This window comes from Magallana gigas, chromosome 7 (assembly GCF_963853765.1).
Source record: "Magallana gigas chromosome 7, xbMagGiga1.1, whole genome shotgun sequence".
Taxonomy (NCBI): domain Eukaryota; kingdom Metazoa; phylum Mollusca; class Bivalvia; order Ostreida; family Ostreidae; genus Magallana; species Magallana gigas.
This window is the reverse complement of record NC_088859.1, coordinates 26,835,464-26,858,326: the sequence shown is the minus strand read 5'-3', so window position 1 is coordinate 26,858,326 and position 22,863 is coordinate 26,835,464. Positions and strand designations below refer to the sequence as shown.

The following is a 22,863-nucleotide window of genomic DNA, read 5'->3' as shown; positions in this document are numbered from 1 at the left end:
TATAAACTAAAATTACGCGTGAAAAATATAGTTTCATGATTTGCGAAACTATGATTAACAACTCTTAACTATACTTAACGAATGTAGATTATAGTTTTTTTTAGATTTTACATCTGTAAACCACAGTTAACGTGATAATGTATGTTTCACGGTTTGTAAACTATGGTTAACAACTCTAAACTAAAATTACGCATGAAAAAATATAGTTTCACGATTTGTGAAACTATGATTAACAACTCAACTATACTTAACGAATGTAGATTATATAGTTTTCAGATGTGAGTCTATATTATTCAGCAAAATCTACTGTTAATTAACATTTAATAACAAACAGTTCAACGTTTATTAGCATTCGTAAACTATAGTTTACAATCCTTAAATATGGTTTTACAGATGAAAACTTTAGTTAAAGAATCGTTAACAATAGTTTACGTTTCGTAAACTATAGTTACCAGTTGACTATTGTTTAAGGTTCGTTAACTATAGATAACACACGATTTGTAAAACAATGATTAACAACTTTTATTTTAGTATATTTTTGAACATTTTAATTTTTTTTTAAACATTTAAAAAACAACTTTAAAAATTATATCCAACAATATGGGGGTATACATGTTCAAGAGACTATCAGGTAAAACTTAACTGGTCAATTTCCATAAACTATATGGTTATTTGTTAACAAAATATACAACTTTTAACAAATATGCAATAAAAATAACTTGTTACAAACTGTATAACATCTTAGAAATAAAATAGGCATTTTAGTGGGTTTTTTTTTGGGGGGGGGTGTGAATAATAATCACAAATTATTTTCTGTGGAATATCAACAAGACTTTTTTTTTTTTTTTAAATCTAATGACTTTTTTTTTAAACTATAACCTAACATGATTATTTTTGCACGTAAGAAACATATTACAATAATGAAGAATCTTTTTCTATTACGTTTTGTTCGCTGACTTGCGCTTCTGATCCGAATAGTTTTGTGATAAACCTATCTAAGATCCCCACTTCCGGAGTTTAAAAGCAAAACGAGGCTACGAAAACTAAGAAAGTCTTTGATAAACTCATGGAAAGACTTTATCGTATAATGTTTAATGCTTTCTATCTGAGCGGAAGAAAATAAATTAGTTAGATCAATATTTTAGTTATAATATTGTTCAAATTTCTCGTCAGAGGAAGTGTATGGTAATGATCTAAACATCTGGGGACGACTGCATCTGCTGAGTGCTCGGTAGACGAGAGATGTAGGGTTTATGCGATTTAAATAAATCTAAATTGTTGTTATTTTTTATGCTTTGAACGATACTTTTTTGTGTACCAACGAACTATATTGTAGGTTGTATTTGATCATCCTTTATTCATTGTGAATGTTTAATGCAGTATTTTTAAACAACAATGATGGATTTCATTTCAGTTTAAAGAAAGAAGATAACTTCCTTGACATTTAGGTTATAACTAAAGTTATCATGGAAGACGAAACAAACTTTATGGAGTTTTCTGTGGTCGATGAATGTGGAAGTGATGAAGGAGATGATCCTGATGATGAAATCCAGGTGCTTGACGAAATAGGTTCGTCAAATCCTTCAAAAGAAAGTGACTTATTTGCTGACATGGTAGTTTTGGATATTAGCACAAGTCCAACAAAAGAGCTTGAAGAGGTAAAAGAGAAGTCTCGTAGCTCCCACAGATCTGATCGATCTAATCGGTATAGAGACAAGAGAAGTCCTTACAAGGAGAGATCCAGCCGAGACAAGAGAAGCTCAAATAGGGAGAGTTCCAGAAAAGATGAAGAAAAAAGAAGTGATAGAAGACGAGACAGGAGTAGATCAAAGGATAGTAGACAAGACAGGAGTAGATCAAAGGATAAGAGACAAGACAGGAGTAGATCAAAGGAGAGTCGATATAAATCAAGTTCAGACAGACATAGACGCTCAAGAGAGAAAGAACAAGAGAAAAGTTCCAGTAGTAAAAGGAGCCAAAATACACCAACTAAGGAGGCATCCAAAAGAAGCCAGTCCTCAAAACAAACAGAAAGGAGGGATGTCAAGAGTTCAACTACAAAATCCTCTTCAAAGGTGCATTCAAAAGAAAATCAGAAAACTGTTAAAGAGAAAGACAGCAAAGAAAATCTTGAAAAAGCTTCAGTGGAAAAACCAGAAACAGATGGAGAGAGCGAAGGGGAAGGGATTTCAATAAGTACTGATGACAATATTTTTTCCGGAATACTCGCCTCAGACATGAATAAATCCGACTTTGTTACTTTGACAGTGGTTGATGAAGATGAAAGTGAAGAAACAAATGCTAAAAATATCCCTGAAAAGAAAACCTCATCAAAGAGTTCAGATTCTTACCCAGCAAAATGTAGAAAGGCAGATGTGACAGAAAAGACTAAAACCCAGAGTCCCATAATCACAGCGAATGATGATAAAAGGAAAACCCAACAGTTGCAAAAAATCATGAAAACAGTAAATAAGCCTGCATCTAAAAACACTATACAAGAAAAGGAAAAGGCACCGTTGAAAATTACAAATAGATTGACTGAAATATTTAAACCTAAATCTGACTCTAATAAAGAGGTTGAGATGGTGGTGGTGGAAGATATTGATAAACTTGACAAGCCTTCACCCAAACCACGAGCCACATCTACATCCCAGCAGAGACCTGCCAAAGAAGACCCCAACAAATTTAAAGTTACTGAAGAGTTATTCACTGTGGAAAATGTTGAAGGTGCTGGAACAAGAAAAGTAACAAAAGAAGACCCAAACAAGTTCAAAGTCACTGAAGAGATGTTCTCTGTGGAAAATTTAAAAGATACTGGTAAGAGAAAACCAACAAAAGAAGATCCCAACAAGTTCAAAGTCACTGAAGAGTTATTCACTGTCGAAAATATGGACAAAACCAACACAGAAGTCAAAATCATTGGAGTTGATGATTTACTGCTGAAGAATGCCGAGAAGGAGGAGAGTAAAGATTCAAGTAACAAAACAGAGACTTCTGCTTTAAAAGCTGAGGAATCAAAATCTGTAAATAAGGCACAAGTGGTTGTTGTAGAGGACAGTGCGAAGACAATAAATCCTCAGAAAAATCAAGGTGCTTCTTCTCCCTCACCAGTTCAAAGAAAATCTGTAAGAGAGGTTTCAAGTAAGGTTAATGTAACGGAGAAAGAATTGCCTGTGGAAGACCAAAAGAAAACAGAACAGGAGGTAAGCATTGTGAATGATGGCAGTTCCCTTGAAAAGAAGGAAGAGAAGGCAATGACTTCTGTGGAGATAAAGGGTAAGGAATCTGAGAATTTGAAGAAAGATATCATTGTAAAATTGAAAGATAAGCCTCTGGAGAAAGAGCCTGAGAAAGAGACAAAATTGTTTGAGGTTCCTAGTATTGATGAAGAAGAAGGAGAAGAAATGGAAATTAGTATTATGGATGATTTAAATGTAGAATCTAAATCATCAGAAATATCAGGAGAAACTGATGAAGATGTTATCGAAGTGATATTCAGCAACGGTGAGGAAGAAGAAGAAATGCTTTTGAATTCTAAAACAGAATTTGAGGACAATTTTTCTAAAGGCACAGATCAAGCTGACAAATCATTCTCAAGCAAACTGGCACAGGACCAAGAATCTTCCATTTCTTCTTCCACCAACAGAGAGCCACAAGCAAAAGGAAATGAGCAGATAGATGAAAATCAGGATTCTGATAGCCATAATGAAGACAAAATCCCTTCACCACAGATAGCAAATAATGAACAAAATGCAGTTCAAGAACAAGAATTTAAAGAGATTGAAAGCCCGGTCGAACCTGATGATGTAATTGAAGATGGAATGGAAATCATTGTGTTATCAGACACGGAAGATGAAGATAGTTACCATGAAAATGAAATGCAGTACAACGATGAAGAAAACATTGACCATAATGATAATGAATATGCAGATACGCTTGCTGATGATAAAGACAAAGATGAAAGTACTGAGATTGAAAATACTGGTAGAGATGCAGAGGAAGACGGGTTCATAGAAGATGGTACAGAAATAACCATGGAAGATGAAGGATCTGGAATTGAAGCGGGGGATGAAGACAATCTAGGAGAAATTGATGAAGATGCTTTCCTTGCAATGATGCAGAGTGAGGGTCTGACTGTGGAAGATGCAGATGATGCAGAAGACGAGACCAGAGGAAATTCAGAACAAGTGGATGAGGCCACGGATTCAACACAATTACTTATAACCGTCAACCAGACATCAGAAAAGAGGGATGTGAAGTCCAGCGGAGATTCCCAGGAAAAGTCAGAGTTAAAGTCGCCTATTGACAGAATTTCTTCAAATCTGGCAAAAATACGAAAAGAAATGGATAATGCATCCAAACAGTCCAAGTCAGGTAGCAAAGAAGGAAGCAGTCATGAGAAGGACGAGGCCAGAAGTTCTAGGGAGAGAAGTAAAGACAGAGGTTCACGTGAACCAAGCAAGGACAAGGAAGGACAAAACTCCAAATCAAGTGAAGGGGATCTCAGACAAGTTCTCAAAAACAAAAAATCCCAGGGCTCCAGAGATCTCAGGGATGTAATAAAAGAGAGAAAATCCAAGGAGATTGATGATGGAGAGCCAGAACAATGCCTGAGTGAGGGTGAGTTTGTAAGAGGTTCTAGCTGTGAGCTTTTGTTGACATTCACTTCAGTTTACTTTTTTCTGTAATTGTGGTTGTAACATACTGTATATGGGTGTTAGAATGATTAATATAATTGTTTATTTCAATTGTAGATTCACTTTTAGAAGTTGATGAATATTTTGAAGAAGGTAATTCCTTTTACTTAAACAGGTTTCAAAGCATATGGGAGTTAGATAAACGAAATACTGGCTGGTTAAAGAAGATCATTTGGTGCCCTTTTTTGCAGTGTCCTAATATATGATTCATACAAATTGACCATTGCTGTCTAACTGAAATACAAAAATATATCCATGTGAATATAGGATCTCTCATGATTTGTGATGGTACATGAATATGATTTTTTTTCAATGAGTTGTGAGTATTCTATCCATGAACCCTGGCAAAGGGATAGAAACACACAAGTTGGATAAAAATCATATATGCCATTGCAAATCATGAGAGATTTTTACTATCCCATGGGGTTACCATGTCTTTTATAAAACTTTGATTTTTTCAATTAACATCATAGTTCACATTTACTACAAATTGTCAACAATTTTACCTCATTTTGGTTATACATGTACTTGCATGTACAAGGGATAGAATAAGGTTTACTTGCAACATAACTTGAAATGAATATAATTATTATATACAAAAATAGGGTTGTATTTATGTGATGACTACTGAATTGATAAATTTGTAGAGGAGCTGGTGGAGATAGACACGTTTTACGACGATTACCAGGAGAAGAAGCTGGAGACTGTGGTTATTGTAGACGAGACTTTGTTGCCCAAAGAGAAAGAACACTGGGGATTTGACACAGTGGGAGAAGGTATTTTTTAAACAGTGACTTGTAGTGGAGAAACAAAAATATATCGGAACAGTTAGCAATAGATTTTATCTTTATCTATCGGGTAGATATTTGTTTTATTGCCCATCATTTGAACTCTGCTAAAACTAGTTGCAAAATTAGATATATGGAAAGTGTGCACGTTTTTCCCATAAGCTTTACGAAGTGATTTGAATTTACAATACTGGTACAAATTTTATACTTTTTCAGTTATGAGACTTCCAATGAGGATGACTAATGTATCGGTGGAAGATTTGGGGAGGGAGAGTGCCACATTTATGCTGGAGGCCTGTGATGCTTTCTTTGTAGACCTCAATAGCGGAGATGGGTAATTTTTATTTTTTTTTTATGCTACAGGCTCATTAATTTTTTTATTTATTAATTTTCACAATATCTAAACCCTGAAAAATAGAAGATATTTGCTGATGAGGGTAAAAAAAAAATGAGTTTCAAAGGATTCTATTGAAAGACCTAAAATGTTCTTCATTACAGAGCATTGTACATTGACAATTCGGAGCTGAGGACCATGCGACCCTTCATAATGATCGGTAAAATCGCCAAGTTCCTGAAGGAATGCCCACATGTTGATGTGGAGTGTGATAGAGCAATTTCCTTTCTATTAGGTAAGATTTACAATTTACAAAAAATGTTTTATTTGTCGTAAAATTCTGAATCCTGTCTTTAAAGAAACTCACAATTTTCACTCATTTCTACAAAGCTTTACTAAAAGATATATTTGAAATGCACAGACCATAAGATTTATTGATGCAATATGGTATTGAGATAACATTAGATATTCCCATGACATAGCATTTATTGTTGTATTTTGTTTTACAGAGGAGAAGTTGAAGGCTGTCGGCATAAAGAAAAAGAGTACGTATGAGTGCATCCTGTTTAATTTTTGTTCTGTTCTGGTTTCATTTCAGGATATCCCGTTGATATGTTAAAGGAGAGTCAAAAGCCAAAGGTTTACATTTAAAGCTTGAACAGTCATCTTATCATTTATATCATTTTTCCATTTGTGTTTATTATTTTCAAGCTCATATATTTTCATTTTATCATTTATTTCATTAATTCACCATTTCATTGTTCTTGTTTTTGTTTTTAATTCGTGCATAATATAATTTTTGGGGGCATTTTCAATAAATTTCAGTTAAATTAGTTTTAAAACTTTTGAAACTTTACAGTCCTTCATTTCTGTTCTAAAAATGTTTAGTGCAATGTTTATGTTTAAAGAAAAGTGTTTATACATGTATATATAATGAATGAATGCATAAACAATTTCCAAAGATAAAATACATGTATGTATTTTTGCTGTTTTTTTTAGTTAGGGCAACTTAATATTTTCGATATAGTGAAACAGGGTATATTTATACTCTAAGAGTGTACCATATTCTTTTACATGTATATATATTTTTAATTGGATGTCCTGGTATTCTGATTGCACTGTGATCTTTGAATTTGAGATAGAACAGCGTACTGGTGATGTTCATTTTCTGATGGTCTGAATACCAATTAGTTCAAACATTTATAAGAAGAATTGAAAGTGGGCGTAATGGTGGAGGCAGAATTAATCAACAGTGCACAGCATTGTCTTACTTTACATACTCAGTCCTTTTCATGTTGGTTAGCACATAATGCAGTACAGTAATTTGGAATGTGGTATCCATTTCATCCTGCCTTATGCTGTTGAATTTCAGGAATTATTAACAATGAACAATTTTTTATTCATCGATTGTTTCTACCTAATGCAAAACCTGCTCTAACCAGAAGAGATTCTTGCACAGACAACCATTGAAGAAGAACCTACCAAGCTTCCTATGAAGGTATCAGAAATCTGCAAAGGAATGGTTAGCTGTTGTGACCATGATCAACAGAGTTTCAGATTACGAGGCGAAGCCTGGTTTACATGCAAGTCTTGCCAGATATTTTAAAAAGTCTCAAGCAACATTTATCTGACTTGAATGTACCGTACTTTAAGTTGGGAAAATTTAAAAAATTTTTTACAACTGGCCAGTACTGGGTATATTTCATATTATGAAAAATCTGAGTTTAGTTTACAGGTGATGTTCTTCTTTATGTCTGGAGAATTTTTTTAGTATCGGATCATTTGAAAATTAAAGAATGAAATGCTCTCAAAAGATATTGGATTTAGAGAAGATTCAGGATCAAGCTATTAGAATTTGAGAATGGACCATGCAACTTCTGCAATTTCTTCACGGAAGGAATCTCCACCCAAAAGATGTGAAGAAGTCTCTTGGTTTCCTCAGTTTCTGTACATAGAAAAACACTATGTTTTGATAACGTCCTGCCTGGTGGCCGGAGTGACACAATTAGAAGAATATTCTGATCTGCTGTAAATCAAGAACCATGATCTTCCACGGGGCTGTAGCTGTAATCTGTTGTTTGCAACTGTAAACTTGACAGAAAATGAGATTTTCTTCACTTTAAGGAAGAGTGTTTCACCTTTCTGATTTGGAACACAACAGAGCTTTATCAATATTGGCTCAATTTCTGTATTATTGACTAGAGTAGCGAAGTTTTGTGCGTGAATAGCAGTATATCAAAGCTGTAAATGTGATAGGCCAGTGTAACCAAGTTCGACCCAGTCTACATCAGTTACCAGAAATAAGTTACAACTAGAAACAGTTCCTGTTCCGCTGATCTACAATTAGATGCTGTGTTTTCTTCAGATGATGCAAAAAAGGAGTTGGCAGCGTACTCTTAGTTATGAGTTGCAAGAGCACCTCCTTGCAATAGGCAAGACAAGTATCTTTATGAGTGATTTTTTGAAAGTGACCTAAGAGTCAAACATTAAAATCAAAACGCACACACATTATTATGCATATTTTGATTGCACTTAAGAATTTTGATAGTGTCTATACCACCTTTTAATGCTCAGTTTTTGATTACATGTATTTTCAGTTTGTGTTTTAAATAATAATGCACAGTTGTGTATGAGGTGCAATGGACAAGATGTAAATGTTTGCAGTACATGTATTAAAAACTTGCACTTTTTCTATCATGAAAGTTGTATGGAAGTTAATGGATGTATTGTTTTAGCAATACTAGCGAACAGGCGTCTGGAACTCATTAGATGTTTGAATGCCACGGCTTCTCAGAGACACCATCGCTGCATACAGATAATGAGATTGTAAGCACGAACAAAAACACCAGCTTAAAGTGCACCATCCTGAATATATGGTCTAAAGCAAGACATTCGGAGGGAAGAAGAATTTGAAATAAAAACCAAAAAGGAAGCATTTTCCTCTATACGAAAGATTTCAGACCTGCTGCCTGGACATAAAAGACAGAAGATACACATATTCACTGAGGACTATCTTATGATACGTCAAATGAACAGTATGCAACAAAAAGAATTGCTGCAAAAGTTGAAGCCAGTCGGATTTTAGCATTTTAAAATGACCAAAAGGGTAGTTAGAGCCAGTTAGAAGATAAAAGTTTCCATCAGGTTGATCTCTGAGGATCGTGATGTGGCAGATGCCGCAGCTGAATGAGCTGACGAAGCCATGCTTTTTAGTCCTCCTACTTGTAATGGGCTTAGATTATCAGTGATCCTGATAGTTGAACTTGCGAAGATTTTGTGACTGCTCCATTGGTTGTTTAGGTTTTGTCTTGGAGAGTATTGGTAATTATGCCTTACCAACAAGATCAAAAATAGTTGCTGATTATAAAATGTCTAAAAATGTTCTCGATGTCTGGACTTGACATGAGATTTGCGGTTGCTCGCGGTGATTGAATTATTACAGACTGACCGAATAAAGAAACAGTTGGAAAAGAGAAACAGATTAAAGAGAAGATTTCACCAAATATTGATTTTTGCCACATTTGGATTTTGCCAATTTTGAAAAAAAGAGCCATTTGCAAAATTGGCGAAACCCAGCTCGAGCACTGTGATAAGACAGTGTAAGTATACCTTCCATTTCAACACCTTGAAATGCTTTTGACACATGAATTGGTGAGACAGTATGTTGTTTAGGAATGATCCTGTTTCTGAAAAAAAAAGATATTTTAGTTTAAGTACCAGTAGATTTTAGTAAAATGAGTTCACAGATGATCTTGATTAGAAGAAGCAGTTTATCGTGGAGTACCCTAAGGAGTGAAATGAAATATTCTGATGTGATCCTGATTCCTGAACTTGAGAAGCAATTGTACTTTGAACATCTTAAGATTCACAGTGGAATTTGTTCATTTGATACTGATCCCAAACTGTAAGAACAGTTATCCTTGGAATACCCTGAGAGTCTTGATGGAGTATCCAGAGATATAAAATCGAAATGGCTCCAGATGATACTGATCATTGAACTAGAGAATTTCATTTGAGCACATGTACCATTGTGAAATGAAAGAGATGATCCTAATCCCTGAACCTAAGCAGTTAATTGTCTAAGTACCTTAAGGAATACATTGAAATGTTTTAGTTTGATTCATCTCTTATTAAGAGGAAATTTTCCAATGCATATATTCTAAGGTACAAATTTGTTCATATTTGATCCTCATCCCTGAACGGGAGAAGCAGTTGTCCGAGAAGAACTGTAAGTTGTGAATTGAAATGTTCTCATTTGATCCTGATCTCTAAAACTCAAGACAATGGGCCTTGGAATACTATGGTGTTTGCAGTAAAATGTTTTGAACTCCGAGATGATCCTAATCCTTAAAATAGAGAAGGAGTTGTTTTTTGGAATAACCCAAGACATGATAGATGATCTCGATCCCAAAATTAGAGAAGAATATAACCTGGAGTACCTAGAGGTCAGAAGTGAAATGATCGCAGTTGATCCCAATCCTTAACTAAGAATAAGAAGACTTTGAAATAGAAAAGCTCACTGGAGAAGCAGTTGTCTTTGATGTACCCTAGGTGGGAAGTGAATAGGTGATCCTAATCCCTGAACCGAAGAAGCAAATGTTCTTGCTGGGCTGTAATATTTAAAGTGAAATGTTCTCATTTGATCCTGATCCCTGGACCAGAGAAGCTATTTTCCTTGGAGTAACCTAAGGTGTAAAGGGATATCATCCCAAATGAACCTGATCCCTTAAGTTTTTTACCTAAAGGTATAGCAGCAGTTGTCTTTGGAGTACCCCAAATTATAAAAAATCCCAGATGATTCTTACACCTGAACCGGAGAAACAATAGACTTTGGATTTCCTTGGTTACAATTTTCAGATGATTGGACTCCTGAACTTGAGAAGCAAATTGAGAAGCAATAACTGGCAGAGTAAAAATGTAAAATGACTTGTTCTTACTTGTTCCTGATCCCTGAACTAGAGAGGCAATTGTCCATATATGCCTAAAGATGTCAAGTGATATGTGCTGTGATTTTATCTTGATTCCTGAATGGGAGAACCAGTTGTCCTACGAAGTAACATAGGATGTGAAGTGAAATGATTCCAGGTGATCCTTAGAAGCAATTAGTGTCCTTGGAGTACCCCAAGGTATAAAGTAAAATGACCCACATGATCTTGATGTCCAAACTTAAGAAGCTTTTAGCTTGATGCACACTCTTATTCCTGACTTACTTTTTTATCAAGACAAAAAAAATCATCTCCTGGAATCTAAGCAGTGGAACCAAAGTTTGGGATTTTCCAGGTTGTGAATGCAAGCATTTATGATGATAATGCTTCTGAAACTTGCCATACTGTTACTTTGCAGTGTTTCTTTATTACTGGCTACTGTAAATTGTATGTATTCTCAGAAAACCATGACAGAAAAAGATGTAAATTGAACAGTTATCTATGCTATACTGTATAGAAGAAGAGGATGCTCTGTTAAGAGGTAAACAAATGTGGAGGCAGAAACAATTTAAAGTGCAGAACCGACAAAAGTTAATATTCTGGAAACCATGGTGTGACAGTATTCCAATGCAGTTCAACAGAAATTTTTGTAATAATCATGATCCATGCCTCTCCAGAGTAGAAGATCTTCCTCATGGGTGATAAATCCTAATTAATGTCTATCCTGCTTTGAACCTTCCAGTCAGGATATGTTATTTCTGATAATGCCGTGCTTCACTTCAAATCAGTGTTTGTCTTCCTTTAGACTGAACTATTTGTTATTTAAGACAGACCAGGAAGGATCATTTGCAAAAGCAGTATCATTTTAAAGGACCAAACAGTTAAAAAAAAGAAAATAACGTTGAAGTTACAGAACAAAGGTTTCTGCTACCTGCGCACAGCTAGATTTTGCTTTCCAGTACTTGGAAAGACCATTGATAGTTCAGATCCATATATCCCAGCCCTCCAAATAATGAAAAAGGGATGGGATGGGATGGGATGCCTACTGATGTGGAGGAAAGTGCATGCATTGTTGTCATCCTGTGTGATTTGTTTACAAGCGGAAAAATTAAAGCACTACTAAAAGACATTAAGGAAATCAAACAAAGTCTGATAGGTGGAATGGCTACAGAGAAAGGTTTCAACTACGTAAAGTTTGAAAGAGTGGAATGTAGTAATGTGTGCTGTTGGTTTATGCAAAAGTTGTATGCTAGAGGATGACTGTAGAAATTGTAAAAATTATGTCATAATGGTGTGATGTCTTGAGATTTGTTGTTGCACTAATGCATATTTGTTACTCAAGGCAAATATTCTTTTTTTTAGATCAAATCCCAAAGAGAGGATTGCTGTATATTCGTGGAATACCAAAGCATATCTCTGAGGAGAAATTGGCAAATTCTCTCAAGGCTATCGAAGCCATTATACCTAAAAATCTCATGGATAAAAGAATAGGGTGAGTATTTCCAGTGCAGGGTTCCAAGTCTTGTCGAAAGTCCACAGATTTGGGGATTGTCCGATATGGTAAGTAGTCAACATAGCCAGGGAAAGGTGAAGAGAAACTAAAGCCAACAGGGTTCAAAGAACCAGAGAGATGGGGTTGAATAGTTCTGGAAAAGAACAGGACGAGTGTTGGCGTTGAAGATCAAGGTCCAATTGTATGTCCAAAGAGCAGCCAGCAGTTCTGAGAAGAGTGAAATGAAGAGTTTATCTGCAGTCCCTGCTTCAATGGATGTCGGTTCACTTAGATACGAAGTGCAGGAGAGAAGACAGAAAAAAATCCCACTTGCCAGTTTTACTATTTCAGTTTGATTGATAACAACAAGCCTGATCAAAATTTTGTTTTCATGATTTTTGTGTTCACTGTTGTCTACCTGTTCCAAGCAGATGATGTTGTATGTATGTTTTGTAACATAACCATGCACAGTCACTGCAAATTGAATCGAAACCATTGTTTGAAAACAGTTTACACTGGAGATGTCATTTTGTATTGGAAAAAAGTTAACAATTTCATAAAAAAAAGCCCAAAATAATACATGTACTTTGAATTACAAATTGAAAATGTAAAGCAACTACCCCAGGACTTCTTCAATAAACATTGCTTCTACACACATTATTATAATGCATGAGAGTTTATGAACCCTTGCAAACAATTTATGTAGTAGCAGGGAAGCAGTGTTTTTGAAGGTAACTCCAAGCATTCTGGTATATGTTCAAGATACCTGTATATTATTTTTCTCAAAATATTTTAGAAACAAAACATATAAACACATAATGTATGTTTTTCACATGAAATGATAAACTATACACAATAACAGTTTTTTTTTTTAAAAATCCAAATTTTCATACAGTACAGTTTGAAGTCATGATTGAAGTGAAGCATCAGAGTTGCCATTGATGAAGCCATTTATGATGAAACTGTGACTGCAGAGGCTGTCATTGTGCATGATTCAGTTGAAAGCATTCAAAAGGTGTACATGTACATACAGTGACACTCACTTTGTAGGATCTTGTTATGTCTTGAACTGCTTTTTGCATGTCCTTGTCATGAAATACTAGTAAATGCCAATGCATACTGGTATTATGGAATCCTCTTCTGTACTGAATTGTATCAATGTACAAAAAAATAATCAGAATCTCTTCGCTAACAATAGTCTATCGTAATTTTATATTTATGTCTTTGGGGGGGGGGGGGGGGGGGACCCCCAATGCTTCGAATTTAAGCCTGTTTTGCTATATACAAAAGCTATCAATAAGGTGTATAAAGTGTTCCAGACTTTGAATTTATGGTTACCGTAGTGTCCAAGATCCCTGGTATCTGTTGGAACCATTGGAATACTGGCGTTCACTGCATTGTACATGTAATGCATGTTATCAAAAATTAATTTGAAAACTGCAGATACAGTTGGAGTTACATTGAAGCATAAGTGAATTTGCATTTTCACTTGCACTCAAACTTAATTTAATATACGAACAATAAATACTACACATTCCATAAGCCAGGTTTTTATTTATACACATGTGTATGAAAATGTTATCTTTAAGTGTGGATAGATTCTTGCTGGGATGTAGATCTAAAAAAAAAATTGGAATAAAATCAAACAAATTCTGTTTCCTCGCCTAGACTTTTTATACATGGTGGTCCAAGGTTCTTTATGCCAGAAGATTGGAAGATTGAAGGATTGTCTTTCATGAGAACTCATCATTTCAGACTATGGATAAGTTTTGGATTTCTTAAGTTGGATGGTGATTATTCTGGTGATTATTCCACAATATTTATCCATTTTATAGCATGGTGGTCACCAAACACATAAAGGTGGCTCTGAGATTTGGCAGCAGACCTTCTTTCTGTAGGGCACCGATTTGTGGCAGTACATATTCCTAAAGTGTTCGTGGATCAAAAGAAGCAGCTAAATTTTAGACTGTATAGTTAATTAACTTGTATTTGTATAATTGACAAACATTTTAACACACTTAACGATGATTTGTACTAAACTCAGTTCATTTGTAGGTTTCAGGAAATATATATGCCTAGTTTAACATTTACCATTGTTTATTCACTCCACATACTTGTTTTATTTGTGTATGGTTTATAAGATATATTCAAAGCATGTCACTGATATACTTGTACATTTCATTTTAAAAACATTATAATAAGGGTTATAAAATTCTGGTGAATTTCAACCAACAGAATGTTGATTACTAAAAGCAGAGAAGAATGTTGAAAATTGCATTATTTGTACTTCATTGACAGGTTTGCTATGGTGGTCTACAACACGACAGAGGAAGTGAAGAAGTTCCTAGCCACGCTGAAGATCTTTGACAAGACCTGCATCAGCTACCAGGAAATTGCCAAGAAACGTAAAGGTATGGTAGGTTTTCCAAACTGTTTGAAAACTTAAACTACCATCGTCGGTGACCCACGTGTGATTCACATCGATTCTCTCCATCATCACATTTGAGGAAACTTGTGGACTCAAAACTGCGGTTTGCGACGATGTTATTTAATTTCTTTTTAAGATGCACCCCGATAGCAATTTTTCTGATTTATTAAATAGAAAAAGTCACCAATGATGAGCTCTTTCAGAAGTTATTGTGCTAAATTAGTGCAATATGCAGTGTTATTTTGTGATTGATGGCTTGATCTGTTCTGTATGTTGCAGGACTCTTCAGAGAGCTACAGGAGCATCCAGAGGCAAAGGAAGCTCTGCTGGATGGAGACACACAGCTGCAAGTGCATAAACGACAGGTTGAAGCACGGAAGAGACTGATGGCCATACAGGAGCAAATCATGAAGAAAAACAAAGAAAAGGTCAAGAAAACACGGAACAAAAAGCTACAGAAACAGAGGGAGCGTCAGAAGGAGAAAGAATTACGAAGTCTGATGATGAGAGCAAAGAAGATAATGGAAGAAGAAGGCCTGGAGGAAAACCTGGAGATTGTCACAGATACATTTCCAGGGAAGTACAACAAGGGAAGAAGTATGGAAGAGCATGAGCAGCTCAGGAGTCCTCTGAAAAACGCAGAGCTCAAGACAGCAACGTGGATTGTTCCTATAGAGGGCAGTGTAAGAGATTCAGACTACAACAGACTTAGGAGAGAGGTTCTGGACGAGCTGAAAGATGATATCAGTAATGGTAGATTTAAGCACCAAAATCATCTTGAGGATGCTATAAGGAAGGGTATAGAGTCAAAGAGGAAAGCAGAGGCCAGAATTAGGCTGACCAGATGGGGCAGTGGAGGAGTAGGGGGTGTGGTACAGACATCTCAACCAGGTGGGACAGGGGAGGTGTATTCCATCAATCAGTTCAAAGAGGATTTTAGGAAGACCAGAGTCATGGTTCAAGGAGTTCCAATGCCAGATTCTAGTCTGCCCAACATGGTGCCAGATAGTATTGAAATTATGATTCCAGTCCAAGAGGGTTCTCTTCCCATGCAGGGTATGCAAGGTCAAACACATATGATGCCCATAGGAAGTCAGGTTTTGCCTGCTCCTCTCCAAATGGTGCCCAGACCTGACATTTCAAGCAGCCAGGTTCCTATAAGCAGCATTCCTGGTGTTCCAACTCTGGCTTCTGTGCAACAACCATTTCCCCTGTCACAAGCTCCACAGATGACAATGGCCTCTCTCCAGCAACCATATCCACAATCACAGGCTCCACAGATGACAATGACTTCTGTCCAGCAACCATATCCACAATCACAGGCTCCACAGATAACAAATATCTCTGTCAATCAAGCATTTCCACAACCACAGGCCCCATACATTCAAAATTTTCAACACCATCCTCCCAGGCCACTTGTGAGTAACTATGTTCAGACAACTAGGGCTCCAATGCCTGTTCCTTCAACCATTGGACAACAGGTTCCCATAATGCAGGGAATGCAACAAGGAGGAGTGGCCATGCAACCTCGTGGTGTAGGAGGCACACTGCAAAGACCCCCAACTGGACTCCCAATGCCAGGGTTATCACAGCCTGGACTTGTAGGTTATCCAGGCTCCAGGCTCCCTGGTGCTGTTCCTCGTAACATTGCTCCTCGGCCTGTTTCAATCAGCAATCCTCCGGGCACAGTTCCTAGGGCACCTGTTCCAAGGGCACCTATTTCAAGGGCCCCAGTCCCAGTTGTTAACCCTGTAACACCATCCGTCATTCAATCCCAACCAGTTCTCTATAAACCTCCCACATCTAATGCACCAACTGCTGGTCCGACAAATCCAACAAAGAAACCTGTGGATGATGCACAGAACAGAAATAATTCCCAGCAAGAAAAGTCAAACAAGGATGATAGAGTTTCAGACACACAATCCAGATCCAAGGTAAGAGAAAATGCACCAGCAATTAAGATTAACGTCGGAAGTCAATTCTCCAGGAAGTCAATGCAGATTCTGAAGCGAAAGAATGAAGACATTGATGGAATGCCAATGTCAGAGGGAAATTCAGCTAAGAAATCAAAAACAGATGAAGGTGGACCGAAATCAATTTTAAAGAAAGATGAGCAGCAAGGAAAGATTGACATGTTTGAAACAGAGGCAGGGAATTCTAAAAGCAGTGGATGCAAAACCACTCCCAGCCAGTCCAGTGAATCTCAGTTTAAAAGGAAAGGGAATCTCATCAGTGTTCCAATTCAGCAGGGAACCGTTCAGCAGCAGAGGACTACATCAAAGCCAGCACAGCAACAGGAAGTTGGCAAGAAGATTCAAGTTTTACAGAACAGGATAGCTCAGAAATTCCCATCAGCCGTCACCAAAAAGGCCTCAGAAGAGCCTCCTCAAGAGGACACAGAACAGGGCAACGTGTCTCCTCAAACTCTGTCCTACCTGAGATCTCACCAAGTGAGCCAGCAGAAAACATCCTATTCCTCCAGTGAATCAGAGGATGACTCAACAGATTTCATGCAGAGGCTGAAGGGCCCGGAGGGCCTCATGTCGCTGATGGATGTGGATGTGTCAGGTGTTCAGCCCAGCGGTCAGGGCATTCAGGACATGCTCAAGAAATGGGACTATCTGGCTGAGAAGCAGAAACTTCAGAGAGAAAAAGAAAAACTAGCAAGAAAAGGTACATGTACTATAATGTCTTTCGAATATTTCTTGTTTATTAAAAAATGTAAAGTCTTTCAGATATGTATGGTTTGGTAAAAAAAAAATGTTATATACTACTGTATAATTTCTTGGTTTTTTTTCAGAGGCAAAACTGAAGAAGTTCATGGAGAAAGCACCCATTCTTGTATGTATTAACATTTTGTCACTGATAATTTTTTTTGGGGGGAATAAAAATGTTGATACTGTTTGATAATACATATGTAAAACTGTAATAATCTGGGATTATTTTCATTAGATGCAAGAGTATGAAGAAAATGAGAGAAAAAGGTACCGGTATGTTTTATCAGTTGGTAATTTTGTAAACAACTTCGTAATCAGTTGTTGCATACACTGCATAAAGCACTGTAAACTATTTGATATTTTAAAAAGATGTTTATATCAATTTAATCTATAGACAAGAGAAGAGGCGAGCCCAGGAGAATGATCCTTTAATAAAACTGTTACAGTCAGCTCTTGAAGCTGCTCAGGAAAAGGCAAATAAGAGGTAAATGTAACAAGTCATGGTGTATGTAGCTGATAATGGCCATGCAGTTCATTTATTTACATATTCATTCAATGTCTATATTATCATAAATATCATTATACATGTATTATCATCAAAAAGAATTGCTGTATGTAAATTATGTTAAGAAATACTTGTACATGTACATGTATTGCATATGAAGTTGTATTGATTCAAATGGAAATTTTAAAAAAGAGACACATAATTGAAACTTTCTTTTGCAATCTTGTGTACCATACTAGCTGTGTACGAGAAATATTCTCCATGTTCTCTATTGTGAGGGGGTTAATTATAAACTGCTATTTATCCTCTCTGTAGACGCTCACCCTCACCGGTCCTCACAGACAACGAGGAGGAGGACATGTCCTTGTCTGAGGATGAGGAGAAGACCTCAGCCAGCGGAGAGTTCATCATCGACTATGGACACAGGTCTCTGACTGGACAAAAAGGTAAAGGAGGAGTTGATGAATGGCTGAAAAAATATCATAAATTTACCTACATTTATAAGTTTGCAATTTTATGCAATAGATAGAGATTTAATAAGTAATAATAACAGTATGTGGGTATATATGACAGTGTGATGGAAATATTACATTGTGGTCTTGGAGAAACATGAATTAGAAATTGTTTTGACATTTAGATAAGCCACAAAAATTGACAAGGAGGCAGAGAAGAGAAAGGAGAATGGATCAGAAAAAAGCAGAAATGGAGTACAGAAAAAAGATGGAGGTATTTATGAAACATTTTATCTAAAGAAGAAATCTTAAAAAAGAAATTCAGTGTAATTTTCATTGTTGTTGAATTTTTTGGTTTTCTATTTTTAGAGTGAAAAAGGCCAGAAGTCAACAAGGTAAAATTTTAAAGATGTTTAGTATATGTTGAAATGCAACTGTTGAGCTAATTTAATCTTATATTACCCAAATAGTATGCTTTATCATTCACGCTCATCTGTGTCATAGCAAGAGTGCTGTTCTATGTGTATTTATCATCAGAAAATGTTTTTAAATCTTTGTACTTAAAAGTGAGAAAGACTCCAGAGATGAGCTGACAGACATGCTGAAATCTTCCTTAAAAGCTGTGCAAGATCATCTCGAGTAAGTTTTTCAGTTATTTGCACTATCACAATTTAGAATTTTTCCTTAATTTTATTATAGGGAATTGACAATGCATTACTCAATATTGCAGTGAAATGAAGAAACAGAAGCCTCAGTCCCAGCAGGAGCAGGCATCCCAGAATCCATTCCTGCAGGACCTAATGTCTCGAGTCCACACTCACATTCAAGCTCAACAAGGCGGAGTCAGTACTTCTATAGCTCAGCCGGGCTCACAGCCTGGAGCCGCTACATCATCAGGACTTCCCCAGAAATCATTCACTCAGACTTCAACTGTCACCAGTATGGAAGCTGGATCCAGGGGGCCGGGAACCAGCTGGGCCTCTCAGATGCAGCCCCAACATGGAGGACCCGTTTCCATCACTCCTTATGTACCTTTGTCTAGCAATGTGTCCAACTTGCCCTCTAATACATTTGAATATGGCCATAGCAGTAAGAGTGTACAGCCAAGCTGGGGTGGAGGATATGGAGGCGATTTCAGGGCTGAAGTGTCATCTGCTGCTCAGGATCAAATGGGGGAAAAGCCTGTTCAGGAGAGGACAGAGGTGTTTGATTATGGGCACAAGTCAAAATCTGAAACAAAAGGGAATCCCCCAGCTTCAACAAAAGGTAAGAAATAGACATTTTGTTTAAATGGTATAAACGATTTTGCTTTTATTTGGACTGCAAAATATTTCAATGGATTTATCTTGTAGACACTGCAACTGCATCCTCTACCCAGCCCCAGTCCCAGACTGACATCCACAGCTTGACGATTGAGAGCATCAGTGAAATTTTACAGGTGGCCAAAACCCTACAAGCTTCACAGGCCAAAATTAAGGATACCATAGGAAAACCAAACACCACTGCACAACAGCAGAAGGTTACTCAGGAAAACTTGAAGAGGAACAGTGTTGGTGAACTTCTGAAAAACATCTCACAGAGTGGCGGTAACAGTTCACAAAGCAATAAAGGTCCCGCAAACAAGAGTGTGTCTGGCCAGGCTTCCTCTGGTCCTACTGGGACTAGAATGCACTTCCATGGAAATCAAGGGAAAAATCAAAAAGCTCCATATGTCGGACATCAAGGGAATCAGAACAATTTACAATCAAACAATGCTGCACCACAGCAGAACAGAGAGAAGTCAGAGTCCCCGCCTGTAGAGATGTTTCTGGGAATGGAGGGATCCAGGTATGAGCGACAGAAACAAAGAGAAGAGGAAGAAAGGCGAAAGAGGATGGAGAAAAATTCACCTGTTGGAAACTTTGGCAGGCAGCAAAGTAGGGGAAATAATAGTTCCTCTCTTCAGGGAGTGGGAAGAGGATCGGCTCTCCCTGGTGGACGGTCATCTTCTTCATCATTTGGTTCAGGGCAACGGAATTCCAACCAATCGGCTTTTGGATCAGGTGGTTCACATTCACAACAACATTCCCAACAGCAGAACAGACCAGGTCATAATCAAAACAGACAAGGGCAGAACACAATGAATATGTCCAGTCATAACACAATGAATAGACCAGGACAAAACACAATAGGTGGTTTTGGTCAAAACACAATGAACAGACCAGGGCAAAACATGAATAGACAAGGGCAAAACAATATGGGTGGAAGAGGGCAAAACATGATGAATAGACCAGGGAATAATGCAATGGGTGGGTCAAGTCAAAACACAATGAATAGACCTGGGCAAAACAGTCAAATCAGCCCTGGACAAATGCAAAGTAGGCCTGGGCAACCACAGCAACAAAGATACCCAGGTATGTCCCAGTCATCCATGCAGAGTAAAAGAGATGCCGAGTCTATCACAGAACTGATGACGGAAAATGAACTTCAGTCCTGGGAGAACCTGCAGAGACAACTACGGCAGTCCTACCTGGAGGATCAGATATCTGGTCCCACAATGTCTGCCTACGACCAGCGACTGAAGCAGAGCAATCAGCAGGCTGCATCTTCACAAAACCAACCCCAGGCTGGTTCTCTTGACTGGTTCCAGCAATCCAAACAACTACAAATGCAGGACAGACTGAGAAGACAGGCAGCTCCAAAGGGAATCCTCAAAGGAGGTAGGATGCTAGCTTTAGCTTACTGTTCTACAGTCTGATTAAAATTAGATGTTAGATCCGCTTGCTTATGTGAGGCAAGTAAGCGAGCAGATCTAACATCTAATTTTAATTAGATTGACTGTTCTATTAGTTCTTTTTATATGGTAAAAGTTAAGATTCGTGAAAACGAAAGGAGCCTACCGTTCTTTTGATCTTGAGATCTAAAGTAGAACATGTTTTAAAGATCAACAGCATATCTTGCTGATTTCAGTTTACATGTGTATTTTAATTGAATTCTGAATCTCTATTTTAGCTCCAACTAAAGCAAGTAAGATTTGGGCAGAAGAAGACATGGAGTTCCATTCAACATCTCAACAAGTAGCAAACTGGGGTCAAGGTGCTAAGTCCTTCAACCAGGGCAACAAGGGACCTAACTCCACTCTAGTGCATTATGCTAATTCAGACTCTGACTGACTGAAATAACTGGAAATTTCCAGTGATTTAATTAAATGGGTTGTTTTTAATTTCAAAGTGAGGTTACCATAACTTTGATGAGAAACCTGGAATTATTTGAAGATCTTACTGTATGATTTTTGATATACATGTGGAAATCAGTTTTGTACATACTGGTAATTCTTTTTAGCATGGGTCTTAATTTACATGTATTTTTTTTCTAAAGAATACAAGATGAGCAAAAGATTTTGTAAATATGTATGAAATAGATAAAATGTTGTGAAATTAATTTTATACAAAACTGAAATTGATTTTAATAATGCCTAACACCCTGTATTTGTGCCATTTTCATATTTAATCATGTGAAAAATTCTTGTTGAGTTTTCCAGGCTCTTGATTTGTTACGGATATACATTTGTTGATTTTATTGTTAGTTTATTTGAATTTTTCATAGAAGTTTCCCTTACCTTTGGAACATTTAAATGAATTAGCCACCAGAAAATACAGTAATACATGTATCACTATAAGATGCATGTGATCTAGTTTCTGAAAGAAAAAAACCTGGAAACAGATAATTGATTATTATCTTTATTATCCATGCAATTTATTTGCATTAAAATCATCTGTCTAAGATTTGATGTAAATTGAATGTTTTAAATAAAAGATATAAATATGAACATTTGACTTTTTAGCTCACCGAGACGAAGTCAAGGAGAGCTTATGCTATACCCTCGGCGTCGGCGGTGGCGTCGGCGTCGGCGTCGGCGTCCGGACCTGGTTAAAGTTTTTGTTGCAGGTCCTGTATCTAAGCTATTACTTGTCCTATCTTCACCAAACTTGCATGGGTGATGCATCTGGACCTACTTATGGACTTGAAAGACTTGGATGCTGAATCTGGGTCCTAAATTTCAGATGCTGGAGGAGGTTAAGGTTGTTGGACCAGGTTAAAGTTTTTGTTGCAGGTGCCCTTTGATAGCAATATCTTAGTTACTGCTGGTCCGTACATCACCAAACTTGCATGGATGGTGTGCCTTATGATACTGATGCACCAGACAGGCTTGAGTGCTGAATCTGAGCTATAGGTTTCGGATGCTGGAGGAGGTTAAGGTTTTTGGAGCAGGTTAAAGTTTTTGTTGTGGGTGCCCATTGATGGCAATATCTAAGTTACTACTGGTCCTAACTTCACCAAACTTGTATGGATGATGCGTCTTATGATACTGATGCACCTGACAAGCTTGAATGCTGAATCTGAGCAATAGGTTTCGGATGCTGGAAGAGGTTAAGGTTTTTAGAGCTGGTTAAAGTTTTTGTTGCAGGTGCCCTCTGATGATTATATCTTAGTTACTACTGGTCCTTACTTCACCAAACTTGTATGGATGGTGCGTCTTATGATA

General features: G+C 37.1%; 1 protein-coding gene across 3 annotated transcripts; it reads left to right on the top strand.

Moving 5' to 3' along the window:
• The first annotated feature begins 1,018 nt into the window (after positions 1–1,018).
• Positions 1,019–22,146, top strand: LOC105321019 (microtubule-associated protein futsch). 3 transcript variants are annotated; one of them, XM_011419187.4, is made up of 20 exons: positions 1,019–1,244; positions 1,415–4,620; positions 4,755–4,790; positions 5,345–5,473; positions 5,702–5,819; positions 5,984–6,114; positions 6,329–6,364; positions 12,107–12,236; positions 14,535–14,647; positions 14,944–17,337; positions 17,465–17,505; positions 17,617–17,648; positions 17,776–17,865; positions 18,202–18,332; positions 18,524–18,612; positions 18,708–18,733; positions 18,906–18,977; positions 19,069–19,604; positions 19,691–21,037; positions 21,330–22,146. In XM_011419187.4, the coding sequence occupies exons 2-20, from the start codon at positions 1,467–1,469 to the stop codon at positions 21,488–21,490; spliced, it is 8,766 nt and encodes a 2,921-aa protein (XP_011417489.3). In that variant the 5' UTR covers positions 1,019–1,244; positions 1,415–1,466; the 3' UTR covers positions 21,491–22,146. The 3 variants fall into 3 exon arrangements, with proteins under 3 accessions (XP_011417489.3, XP_011417488.3, XP_065922646.1); XM_011419186.4 differs by having other exon boundaries at positions 17,617–17,654; XM_066066574.1 differs by lacking the exon at positions 4,755–4,790 and having other exon boundaries at positions 17,617–17,654.
• Positions 22,147–22,863: the final 717 nt, after the last annotated feature.

Excerpts from the sequence above, each read along its gene's own strand:
- LOC105321019 (XM_011419186.4), top strand. The coding sequence starts at position 1,467 with ATGGAAGACGAAACAAACTTTATGGAGTTTTCTGTGGTCGATGAATGT. Across the intron at positions 5,474-5,701 it reads ATTTGACACAGTGGGAGAAG|TTATGAGACTTCCAATGAGG; the intron begins GTATTTTTTAAA and ends ATACTTTTTCAG. Across the intron at positions 12,237-14,534 it reads CTCATGGATAAAAGAATAGG|GTTTGCTATGGTGGTCTACA; the intron begins GTGAGTATTTCC and ends CTTCATTGACAG.